The 11,317-nt window shown below is 33.2% G+C and overlaps 3 protein-coding genes across 12 annotated transcripts; 1 reads left to right on the plus strand and 2 right to left on the minus strand.

Moving 5' to 3' along the window:
* Window positions 1–1,893: 1,893 nt before the first annotated feature.
* On the minus strand, window positions 1,894–6,454 carry LOC124303021 (arfaptin-2). 4 transcript variants are annotated; one of them, XM_046759705.1, is made up of 7 exons: window positions 6,425–6,454; window positions 5,056–5,259; window positions 4,779–4,949; window positions 4,294–4,615; window positions 4,030–4,207; window positions 3,752–3,911; window positions 1,894–3,073 (listed from the first exon to the last, which is right to left on the minus strand). In XM_046759705.1, the coding sequence occupies exons 2-6, from the start codon at window positions 5,252–5,254 to the stop codon at window positions 3,759–3,761; spliced, it is 1,023 nt and encodes a 340-aa protein (XP_046615661.1). In that variant the 5' UTR covers window positions 5,255–5,259; window positions 6,425–6,454; the 3' UTR covers window positions 1,894–3,073; window positions 3,752–3,758. The 4 variants fall into 4 exon arrangements, with proteins under 4 accessions (XP_046615661.1, XP_046615660.1, XP_046615659.1 ...); XM_046759704.1 differs by having other exon boundaries at window positions 6,104–6,445; XM_046759703.1 differs by lacking the exon at window positions 6,425–6,454 and adding an exon at window positions 5,557–5,581 and having other exon boundaries at window positions 4,779–4,946.
* Window positions 6,455–6,529: 75 nt separating this feature from the next.
* On the plus strand, window positions 6,530–8,389 carry LOC124303022 (DNA repair protein XRCC3-like). Of its 3 annotated transcripts, none has more exons than XM_046759706.1 (5): window positions 6,530–6,827; window positions 6,943–7,143; window positions 7,496–7,635; window positions 7,719–7,931; window positions 8,153–8,389. In XM_046759706.1, exons 1-5 carry the CDS (start codon window positions 6,653–6,655, stop codon window positions 8,372–8,374), a joined length of 951 nt encoding a protein of 316 aa, XP_046615662.1. In that variant the 5' UTR covers window positions 6,530–6,652; the 3' UTR covers window positions 8,375–8,389. The 3 variants fall into 3 exon arrangements, with proteins under 3 accessions (XP_046615662.1, XP_046615663.1, XP_046615664.1); XM_046759707.1 differs by having other exon boundaries at window positions 6,534–6,767; XM_046759708.1 differs by having other exon boundaries at window positions 6,594–6,774.
* Window positions 8,390–8,578: 189 nt separating this feature from the next.
* LOC124303024 (RNA pseudouridylate synthase domain-containing protein 1-like) lies at window positions 8,579–11,235 on the minus strand. 5 transcript variants are annotated; one of them, XM_046759715.1, is made up of 4 exons: window positions 10,748–11,222; window positions 9,489–9,732; window positions 8,858–9,134; window positions 8,579–8,738 (listed from the first exon to the last, which is right to left on the minus strand). In XM_046759715.1, exons 2-4 carry the CDS (start codon window positions 9,706–9,708, stop codon window positions 8,579–8,581), a joined length of 657 nt encoding a protein of 218 aa, XP_046615671.1. In that variant the 5' UTR covers window positions 9,709–9,732; window positions 10,748–11,222. The 5 variants fall into 5 exon arrangements, with proteins under 5 accessions (XP_046615671.1, XP_046615673.1, XP_046615670.1 ...); XM_046759717.1 differs by lacking the exon at window positions 10,748–11,222 and adding an exon at window positions 10,400–10,738 and having other exon boundaries at window positions 9,489–9,749; XM_046759714.1 differs by lacking the exon at window positions 10,748–11,222 and adding an exon at window positions 9,825–10,274.
* Window positions 11,236–11,317: the final 82 nt, after the last annotated feature.

Below are 11,317 nucleotides of genomic sequence, written 5' to 3' on the forward strand. Positions count from 1 at the left end.
TACAGAATACGGTATGTATGTATATGTATATATACGAATAATATTATTACAGTTTTGTTATAATATCAGAACACGACTACAATATATTGCCTCAATACACTGTTTTAATGTTTAACGGTTCTCTTTCGTCAATTTGCTAAAAATAATAGCATGAACCAAGCAAAATGATATTGTTGCATTTGAAAGTAATAGTGTTTTAAAATTTTAAAATGCTCACACAAGCTTGTAGTAAATATCATTTTGATTGTTCAATTCAAACGTCAAAATATCTCTAAGATCTGACGTAATAACATACTGCTTTCTGAAACTACTACTTTCCCTTTTTTTTTTTTTCGACATTGTAACAGATTCACATCTAAAGCTGTCACAAATACTGGTGTGGAACACTAACAGTTTTAAAACCCATGTGACAGCAGACGTGGTTACACAAATTACTATATGTGCAATGGTCTACATAATGTACCTGTGATGTGTATGAGATCAGTCTGTACATCAAGTAATCGTAATTAGGAATGCGACTTTACATTTTTTCTTAGCAAAGCAAATTCAATTGAAATCGCGTAAATTACTGATAGGAATCTATTGCATGTAACAAAAGGGGACCGATTAAAAAACCAGGTATATCGAGTGCTTCAATGATTTAGAAACATTATTCTTTTGACATACTTGTAATTTCCATCACTCAAGCATTTATTTCTCGTATTTCATGAATAATTGCGTTGCCATGTTAAAGGAATGAATTTAATGTGTATGGCATTGATATACAAATTGGTTTCACGATATTAGAATCACTTCTTTACCTGCCAAAATGTGAATGAATAAATTAACTTCACATGCCTATGAAAATAATAAATAATTATTATTCGCCTGCAAATCTATAAGTACTCGAAATTACTTAAAATATTTTTTATAAGCTCGCCCATTTGCATTCACATACCTGTAATGCAGTGTTAAAATTAAACTTAATAAGCGTTTGATTTTTTATATAAATATCCTATACAGCACTCCTACTGGTAATGGAAAGTATATAAATAAAAATTAACAATCATTAAAAATATAAAAAATCACAGGAGTTAGCAGACTAATTTTTGACAACACATACTCATCAGCAATATTAGCATTTTTACCCAAAATATATGAGTATATTTTGTATTTGTATTGTCTACTTATATTGTCAAGTGACAAGTTATTCAAATACACTTATGTATATATAACAGGCCTAATCACAAGTTTCGTACTCCAGTAAACAATATTGTGTACCTTTTTAATAGATTTTGTTCTCTTTTTCTGATTATAAGTAAATATAAACGATTTTTTTCCAAACGAAATTTCAGTTCTGATTATGTACAAATACAGACGTATTTGCATTCTTGTCTACAAAGTTGATATCCGCAATTTTATCGTGTCAACCATTGCCATATGAGTGCTGTAGTATATTATTATTCGTTAAATAGTAAAGCTGGGTGAAAAATCAAAGCAGGATAATCAACGTTGCAAAACTTCTATACTCAAATTCATTTTTCCCATCTATATTACTCTTGTATAAGTATGTCATTGTCTCATCCGAATTTTATTTTCTATTTTTCAGTAAATATCCTAATATTTAATGACTAGGCCCTATTTTAACATGTACTTTCGAATCTACCAACGATTCTATCTAATCTTATCGACGTAAGTTTCTCAATTTTTTTTTTCGTAAATAAAATGTACCACATTGAACTACTTAACTAATTAAAGGTGAATATCGTGTGGAATACATATGAAGCTCTCAGGTCTTCATTTAATAGTCCGGTCAATTTAGACATTTCGAATCACAATAATTCCGACAGAGCTGAACTTTGGTAGAGACCTTGGGTTTACCATTATAAAGAAAGAAAAAATATTATATGTATAATATGCGTGCATATTATATGGAATGTAACTCGTTCGACTTTCAGAATCGCGATATCTCAGAAATGACGATTCTTAGGAAAAAAAGTATAGAGACCATTTTTGTGGATAATTTTATGATCTACAATTTTACTTTAAGCTATTTTTTTGATAAAATTAACCGTTAACGAGAAAAATCGAAAAAACCAAAAATTTTGACGTTTGACCTTGAATAACTTTTTTAGCACACATGGTATCGATGGGGAATTTTTTATCTTTCTTTATAATGGTAAACCCAAGGTCTCGACCAAAGTTCAGCTCTGTCGGAATTATTGTGGTTCGATCACTATTTTTATGTCTAAATTGACCGGACTATAAGTAAATGGTCTGATTATTTTATCACTCATGATCGCAACAGATTAGAAGAAAATGGCTAGGCAAAATCTAAAAAAAATTCAGTAATATAATATCATTACTAATGCATCCAAAATAATATAATCAATGTTTCATGCGCTATTTTTTTATCACAATAGAAATGTAGAGCAAGAACAAATACACCAAGTTGCAACAGACACAAAATAAAAAAGATTACAGAGATATAGATCATTATTATCACGTCATTAAGCATTACTATTGTCATTTATTAAAATATATCGTACCCGAGGTATATTGAATGTCATGATTTTTAAGACATCAGATTTTAGAATTGTCGATTATTCAGGTTTAAATATTTAATCCTTTTTACAATGTGTCTTGCTGATAGTTCTAGTCACTTGAAAAAATTTAATTTTAAAGTTGGAAATTGTACACTATTTTCTGTTGTAAATCCTTGCATTCCTAGCAAAGTATCCTCATCGTATTTCACCACTTCAAAAGTTACAGGTTCAGTTACCAACCTGAAATACTAGTTCAAGATATGAGCATAGCATGTTATGGCTTGGAACGGTGAATTCAAGATTATTGATAATTGTGACATGAATAATTTCACGTCAAATTAAAATAGAATTCACTTGTGTTCCAGATATTATTTTAAGTTTTATATTTTTTAACCTATATGTATCATTGGACCTTACTGCATGGTATATGGCACAGCTTTCCCTTCAACTGAAAGGGTCTGGCAAACGAGAATATATCTCATTGTCTGGCACGAGGAATGCTGATGTAGATATCTCATCATAGGCATAACAATCGGACGTTTCCAACCCTGGAAATTATATGAAACATGTGATTATAACTTGGGGTGTGCATAAATATTATATCAGTTCTCAGCTTCCATTTATAAAATTGTGACATCACTATATTAATAGAAATTTAGATATAAACTGTTCGAAAGCAGGTTGATATCATTTACAATCAGTAGTTGGAATAAAGTACAACGTGATTTTTATTATTCAATGTCATAAATAATAATGTGATGTTGGCTACATAAATGTTCAAAGTATACAACCGTACATGGACTGTAATACCACCACTACAAAGAACGTCATGCTGGGGAAACATTTGTATTTTATTAAGGATAAAAATTTAGTAACATACAATTCCTTGCCTTGGATTCGTATTGAATTAACAGAAACTTGTAACGTTACTTTCATAGTATATACGCATACATTATCGGTTACTAAATTTTCTACATGTTAAATTTCTTAAAGAATATACTTCCCAAAGAATTTCATGCATAGAAGTTACGTGCATTAATGATGATGAATACGTGTATCACATAACGCATAAAATGTCAAATTATTTGGCAATAATATTGACGAGCTTTGAAAGTTATTTCGACAATTATGTTGTAAAATATGTTATATCATGCGTAATGATTATTATTTCTTATTGATAAAATATTCAATACCTTGATAGCTTTCATAACAATAATTATACATACTGTACATCTACTGCTCTAGCCAGGACGGTAGCGAAGAATTAGGAGATTTAACTTTGATGTTAAACTGCTTCAATGTGGCCTCCAATGCTGTTTGGTTCCCAGAAAAATAAGCTGACACGGCATTGTGAAACAGCAGCAACTGCTTGTGCATTACTTTGATCTGAAAATGAATTAAAAGTAGAAACTGGGCAAATATTTTCGGTTTAACCAGTATGCTAAATGCTAGCAAATTAAAATATGACGCTTTATCACATCTTCAATAATGAAGATAGCCATACCCTGTTTTCATCTAAAAACTTTAGTTTGATAGAGACGTCAGCTCGAAGCTTTTCAAAGTTCTGTTTATGCTGTTCATAATTTGTTTGTGCTTCTTCCATCTTAGCTGCACTGCTTGCATCTGTCTTTGCTGCTTGTGCCAGTGCTTCCAGATCCGTTCTATATGCGTCGTATTCTATCCTGTTAATTTTACATATCAATGACATTTTTCTGTTACTCAGATTCTCAGTCACTGACACGAGATAAGTTGATATAATAATAATTACCTTGCTGTTTCATACTGACGAACAGTTAGCAGTGTGTCCTCAATTGTTTTGTTACAGAGAGTGTTAACGGACGAGACAAAAAAATTTAAGGCCCCTAGAAGTGTTTCTCCATTTTTAGTAAGGTTTCTTTGCGTTTCTGAATTGTAAAGAAACTCTTCTTGCAGTTCAGGCGATTTCTGTGCTAACTCTGAAAATGCTTCACCTAGCGCATGCTGGGTCTGTACAACATGATGAAAGTGAGATGCCAAGGCTCTTGATAATCGTAATACGTTACAGTACTTTTTCTGCGTGTCCCTCAAGACTTCAATCTGGGCTTCGAGCTCTGTAGAATACGAAAATAGAATCACTTCAGTATAAAACGTTTATGAATTTGTATAACTTTTTTAAATGTATCCCGTTTACTCTGTATGTCGAAAATATTGTTATAGTTTAACATTGGACAATAGACATGAAATATATTGCAAAAAAATTCAAATATGTTTTACCAGAATCGACTGTGCGCGATGTTTTACCAAGTTTCTCGTACATCAATTGCTTGGTGCACTTATAAGTGGAGATACTCCAGTTTCTAATACTTTCAATCTTGCTTTGAGCAGGGCGTAGTGTATGAGCATCACCATTCTGAAGCGGTGAACTAGGAGTAGTTACCGTCACTGCTGACAAGTGGTAACAGTTCATCATTTTTATTTTATAGACCGTACTAAGCAACTATAAAATTTGGTTTATAGAAATTCGTCCATGCAGAGGAATAAATTGTCTTACAGTTTTGTGACGTTGGACTGCCTACGGGTAAATTAATGGTGGCAGGTCGCGGTGGGCCAGTGGTATGATTGTTTGGGACATGAGGTGGTGGTGTTCCCGTGTGTACAGCATTTTCACTCTCGTTGAGGGATGGAGCATCCTTGAGCATTTCGTGAATGCTGCGTTCCATTCCACCTGGTGGTAAGGCCGTCTGTGACATTTTACCTTAAAATAATAAGATATATTTAATTGAAGTTCAGCATAAATATAATGTTACAAGCTATGTTATCACATTGAATAATCAGCTCAGTACTTTTCTGTATCTTTTTTAGTCTTAGGAGTGATCGAAATTAGAGTATTTGACATAAATTTCGTTTTAAGAGCCATAGATTTACCTGTTTACAGAATACGAACGATATATATAATTTCTACGAGCTAGATACAAGTGCGTTCCTATTATTGAATACAGAAATTGTTAGATTAAATATATAGATTCAGGGATGAGAATTTATTATTTCTCACTTTTTTTCATCTTTTTTCTTTGATGAAGTCTAAAAATATAAACAGCACCTTTTAAGTATCCATTCGCGTGAACTTAGAGCTGGTTAAAATATACGGGATTCGCAATTTTAGAGAGTTGATAGCTCAGATTATTAAAATTACTAATAGAACTGGTGCATGCATGTCAGTGATCACGTCACATCTGCAGCCTCCACAGGAACATTAAGCACTCGCTATGGTTTACACACATTAATGACACATTATAATCCTCAATTAATGATTACAGCAAGATTTGTAGTATTTAAACAGATATGGAGTAGAAAAGTATGCAATAAAAAAACACATTCTTAAGCTCAATCCGCATGGCTGGTTAAATTGAATTACTCCCTAGTCTCAGAGGTGCATGGCTTGATATTGGAAAGATTTGCGTTTGTATCGCAATAATGCAGAATACGTCCGTACAAAAAAGGCAACGAAATTTCTTGTAACATTGCAACTACAGATATGTTCTACACATGAGAAATAACTTCGTCAAATGTAAAGTGTTTAGGATAATATGAAAAGTTACCTTTAAATCGTACGTTCGTTTTATTCGAAAGGGTAGTGGTGTCGATATCTCTGTCATACGCATCCGATTGTGGTTAAGAATTCGGTTAAACAATGTTATGACGTCATTATAAAAATCAAAAGGGGCGTAAATGCACCTGTCACTTCACACCTTGAGAATTCAAAACTAGTAATTAAATTAACTTTAGTAGTGTCTATTTATAAATGTATCGCGTTGTGTAAATTATACATCATTTACTGGATAAATATGCCTTGTCGGATCGTTATAAATTATTTATAAATTTATTGGATTTTAGCGCAGGAAGGTACCCACTGTACTCACGTACTCACTATACTTAACTATCCCTTGAAGTTTACCTTGGTTTGCCTCACGCCTGCACTGTGGCTACGTTCAAAATTGAGTCATATTTCTAGACTATAGGTTTTACATTTGTCTGGTTGGCAACGCGAAACATTTTCACATGTCATGACAACAATGTTTGTGCAATAATCAAAGAGAAACATTTTGAATTTACGGAATGAATAGCCAGCGGAAAAAGAAAATTATGTTATGGAATACGAAGTTTTAGAATTAGCAACTGAGGAAGAATGTGATTCGTCAACTGTCTCAAAACGAAGTAGAAATTCTCCTCCTTCGCGAACGGCAAATGATCAGCTGCTTTTTGGTACTATGTGTGTCTTAAATCACAATACAGTTTTTGAACTACATTCGGTTGCAATTAAATGTACAATAACAAAATCTTAGTCTTCATTTTCACTTCATTTATTTATTATATTTTGCATTATGTCTGATAAGTGCTGCTTGTAATTTTTCAAAATCATAGGTATTGTATTTTTTAGGTAAAACAGTAAAATGCTTAGCAAGCGAGGAAAAATTTCTTTCTTTGGGATGCCCACACTTGGATTCAGTACTAAGGGGCGGTTTTGTCAACAGAGGCATTACACAAATTTATGGAGCAGCTGGTACTGGGAAAACTCAAATAGCCCTACAACTCTGTTTGACCGTTCAGCTTCCAATTGTGCACGGTGGTTATGAAGCTGGTAATCCAATTAATTTGTACCCAAGTGATATTTTCAACAATTAGATTCCATGTGAAGACTTATTTGTTCGAAACAGCCGTCTTGTTATCCCGTGTGTTCATGGTGGTCTATTCATAACCTTGAATTACCAATTAAAATATAATAATATTAATAATAATGTTCACTGCGACATTGGAACAAATCCTTTTATATATGTATAAGCTTGGCCAAAAGGAATCCTTTCTGTGTACATTGCCTGATTTGTATCTCAATAGTAACGTCTACCAAATTTTAGTGTGCTGATAATGACATAGATGTATTTGAGATCTAATATAAAATTAAATATTATGTTAATAAATTTGTATTCTTTCAGGGGCAGTCTATATTTCTACAGAGGGAGCTTTCCCTTCGAGGCGTCTTCAGGAATTACTTCGTGAATCAAACCTCACAAAAAAGTTCAATGTCACTGCTGATATAATTTTTGTTACAACGATACATGGCGAAAACACGATTGTAAACCTGAATACAAAATTGCGTACTTATGAACACTAATTAAGTTTAGATCTACTACTTAAACTGTCACTGAAATTTTTCAGCAAGAACTTGAGAACTGTATTGTTCAAAAAATCCCACATTTGATGGCTACCAGAAAAATCGGTCTGCTGATACTGGACTCTATTGCTGCACCTTACAGAGCGGGATATTCACTCAACACATTCGGAGATAGAGCAAAGAGTCTATGGAATATTGCCAATCAATTACATAATTTAGCCAGTCAATATAAGCTTACGGTTATTTGTATTAATCAGGTCAGTTTTCAATGATTTTACTAACTCGGAAATATAAATTAGCTTACAAACAAGTGGAAAAATTTGTTTACAAGTTTTTATTCTTGTGCTAAATAAAAAAAAATGCAATATTCTAGGGCTTTCAATACTTTTTACTTATAACAAATAATCTCTTTGTCAGAATTAAAAACAAAAACTTGAGTGCTGCTATGTGTTCGATAACTTATTGTTTTCATATACAGGTATCTGCAGCAATTTCATTCAACAATTATGAAGTAATTCATCCTACAGAACAGCCAACACTAGGTATAACATGGGCTAATATGATAACAAACAATTTTTATCTATGTAGAACAGGTGACTGCCGTTACCTCTATACTATGCAGTCATCTTACCTTCCTCGCACCCATATTGAATACAGAATCACAGGTTCAGGAGTATCAGGTGTGTGTAAAAATAAATAATCTATATTATTTGTAGTTTTATTATATTATTTATTCTATTTCACCTTCAACAAACACGAAAAGTATTCAGTTCATTACTTGTTCGTCAATATGCTGCTCAATTACAAAAGTTCCGGATTGAAATAATAAAATTCGTACATTTCTATGTAACAAACATAAATTGTATTGATATGCTGTTTGAAGTCCAACGTTGAGTTTCATACGTCAGGACATGTCTGATGTGAGCTCGTCAATAGTTGCAAAAACGCTACTATCTAAAACTTGTAATGAATTTATTGGAATCCACCTGTTCATTGCCTCTGAACTTGAGAATGGATCTGCTGTACTGACATCCAGATTTTCAACCTCGTTTTGTAGTATGAGTCTGGGATAGTTAAAAATAGGCATTCATAAGTACAAAAAAAATGTAATATTATTTTTTTATTTTTTTGGAATGCAAGGACACTTCATTACTTTTGTAAAAATAAAATGTAAATACGTCACCTAAACGAATGGAGAAATGTTCTATGCGGTTCTGTGTCTTGTCTTTCACTGTATGTATAATCCCCTATAATCGTGTGACCAATATGCGAACAGTGAACTCGCAACTGATGGCGGCGACCAGTCTTAGGGCAGAGCAATACTTTAGTTGCTGGTTTGCCGTTCCTAGTCCCTGTCTCAAGTACTAGTAACACTGTGCGGGAATCCCGAGGTCTTTCACAGAAGGCACTGCCTCCTGTACACATTCTATGATTTCCATTCTTTTCGCGAATATCTTCTCCTGTAGATGTATAACTTAATTATTTGGTGCATTTTTTACCTATAGTTCATTACTTAAATAGATTACATATATTTTAAATTTATAGTAAGTTTGATATGCTTGCAGAAAAAGATGCAATCTTTATTCTATACTTTTTAATTGCTGCTTACTATTTACAAAAGAAATTGGTGCTGATTTTAGGTCAAATTAATATAGCTAGTCGTTTTTTAAATAAAATTTCATGGAGATAGTTTGTAAGTTCAAAAGTAAGCACGTTTGTAATGCGCAGGATTCTACGTGTTTGCATTTTTTTTTTTTTTATTTTGCTTAACAGCAGTTTCAAACAGTTTGCAGGTAATTATTGAGGAAGCTAACCAATTGGCTCCGAAATGATAACATGACTTTTGTTTATATGTCCATGGACTAGAGCTAAATAGTATTTCTTTGCTTTTCTACTTTCAAAGGCAGTGGTGGCTGCTTTGGCAGCCTGCTTATTGAGAGCCAAGCAAATAACTCCGCTTGTAGCATAATCAAGTCGATGAACGAAATGAAATTCGTGCCGTAGCTCTGGATTGACCAGTTCAGGGAACATCATTTGTATTTCCGTTTGTAAGGTGGACTAAAAATTGTACAAGTCTGTGAATAGACCGTAACCACGTTATATTTATTATCTGAATGTTATCCATTATATTTAATAATTAAATGAATTACTTTATAATTCCGGTTATTGCTGTTTATAACCAAATCATATGGCTTATTTACTACTAAGAAATTATTACTGCGATATAAAACGTCTAAGGTATTATTTTCGTTCCCTTCCATTCTACCTATATGAATGTACAAGTTTCTCAAAAATTTCCGTTACCACACTACGAGTTAAGGCTTCGTATTTTTAATTTTAAAGCGCTGTTTTAACAAATCTTTGCTTTGGTTATAACCACAAGTTTCTCTAACCGTCCTAGCCTCAACTGGAAACTGTCACAAACGAAAGATTGGTTCAATTTTGTGCAACTGAAATTTTAACCGATTAAATAATCGTTGGTCAAGTTTATTGCAGAAAACACAGAACATAAAAATACATTCGTTTCAAATATAGAATGATCCGTTTGATCAGAACATTTATAAAATCGACACTCGATTCAGTTTGTAGAATAAGCTGCCGTTACTAACCAGAAACGGTTGCCTCCTACGTATGAATGCTCTATGCCTGGGTCTGGCGGAGCACAATAATAAATTAAAAACTATAGATCTAAATCTAATAACACAATAGATTTTGCTTCATTTACTTGTATTACATTTATTGTCGTACATGTAGTAGATCTAGAAACCTAAGTGACGGTACGGAACGTATATCACGAGGGTCACGATTAGAAATTATCTTCATTGTAATATGTCAGACGACTTCAGTCATAATAAATACACTACGTATGAAAAATTTCAAGGTGTAAATGGTCTCTCAAATGAATAATAGATTTGCAAATGCCAGTTGAACACTTTTGGCCTTCAGTTTAGGCTTATGTTCAGACCAACACGTTAAAAATACTTCCATTATGCGTGATAATTTGGGGTTAGTATGTTGTGCAAAAAAAAAAAAAAAAAAAAAATTATCGAATAAGAAATTGAATGCACATTACGTGACTTTATGCCGACTGGATACCTTCGCGACACCACGCTTTACGCAGTCGTACAAAGAATCGCGTGTGCATGTGTCGTAAGGCAATTTGAGGGATTTTTTTTATCCGGAGCCGGCAGGAATCGGTCACTGACCACTCGACAAAGTATGCGGGAATTGCGCACAAAGTTGAGCAGGATAACCACCACTGATCTCTATATAACACTATAGAGATCAGTGATAGCCACCGTTCGAGCATAGTGAACAAGGCGTTCGAGTAAATTCGAGCGTGGTCGAGCAGCTAAACTGCAACCTTTGAAGCAGAGGACCCAATAATCTCTGGACGACTACACAGCGACGTAAACAAACGACGGTAGTGCGGCGTCGCCACATCTTGCGTGACTTCAAAACCAGAATGAAATCAATATTTAATACTTATTTTTAATAATCGAAACAACCAAAAAAATTAGTGCAAAATGTAATTCTAAATTGATTGTACATCTTATCATTATTTGTGATCTATATAAGGATGGTTTTGAACATGTTTTGTATGCCTGTTTCTCGCTTGACCTACTCTATGCCGTTGTCTATG

The sequence above is a fragment of the Neodiprion virginianus genome, chromosome 4 (assembly GCF_021901495.1).
Source record: "Neodiprion virginianus isolate iyNeoVirg1 chromosome 4, iyNeoVirg1.1, whole genome shotgun sequence".
Taxonomy (NCBI): Eukaryota; Metazoa; Arthropoda; class Insecta; order Hymenoptera; family Diprionidae; genus Neodiprion; species Neodiprion virginianus.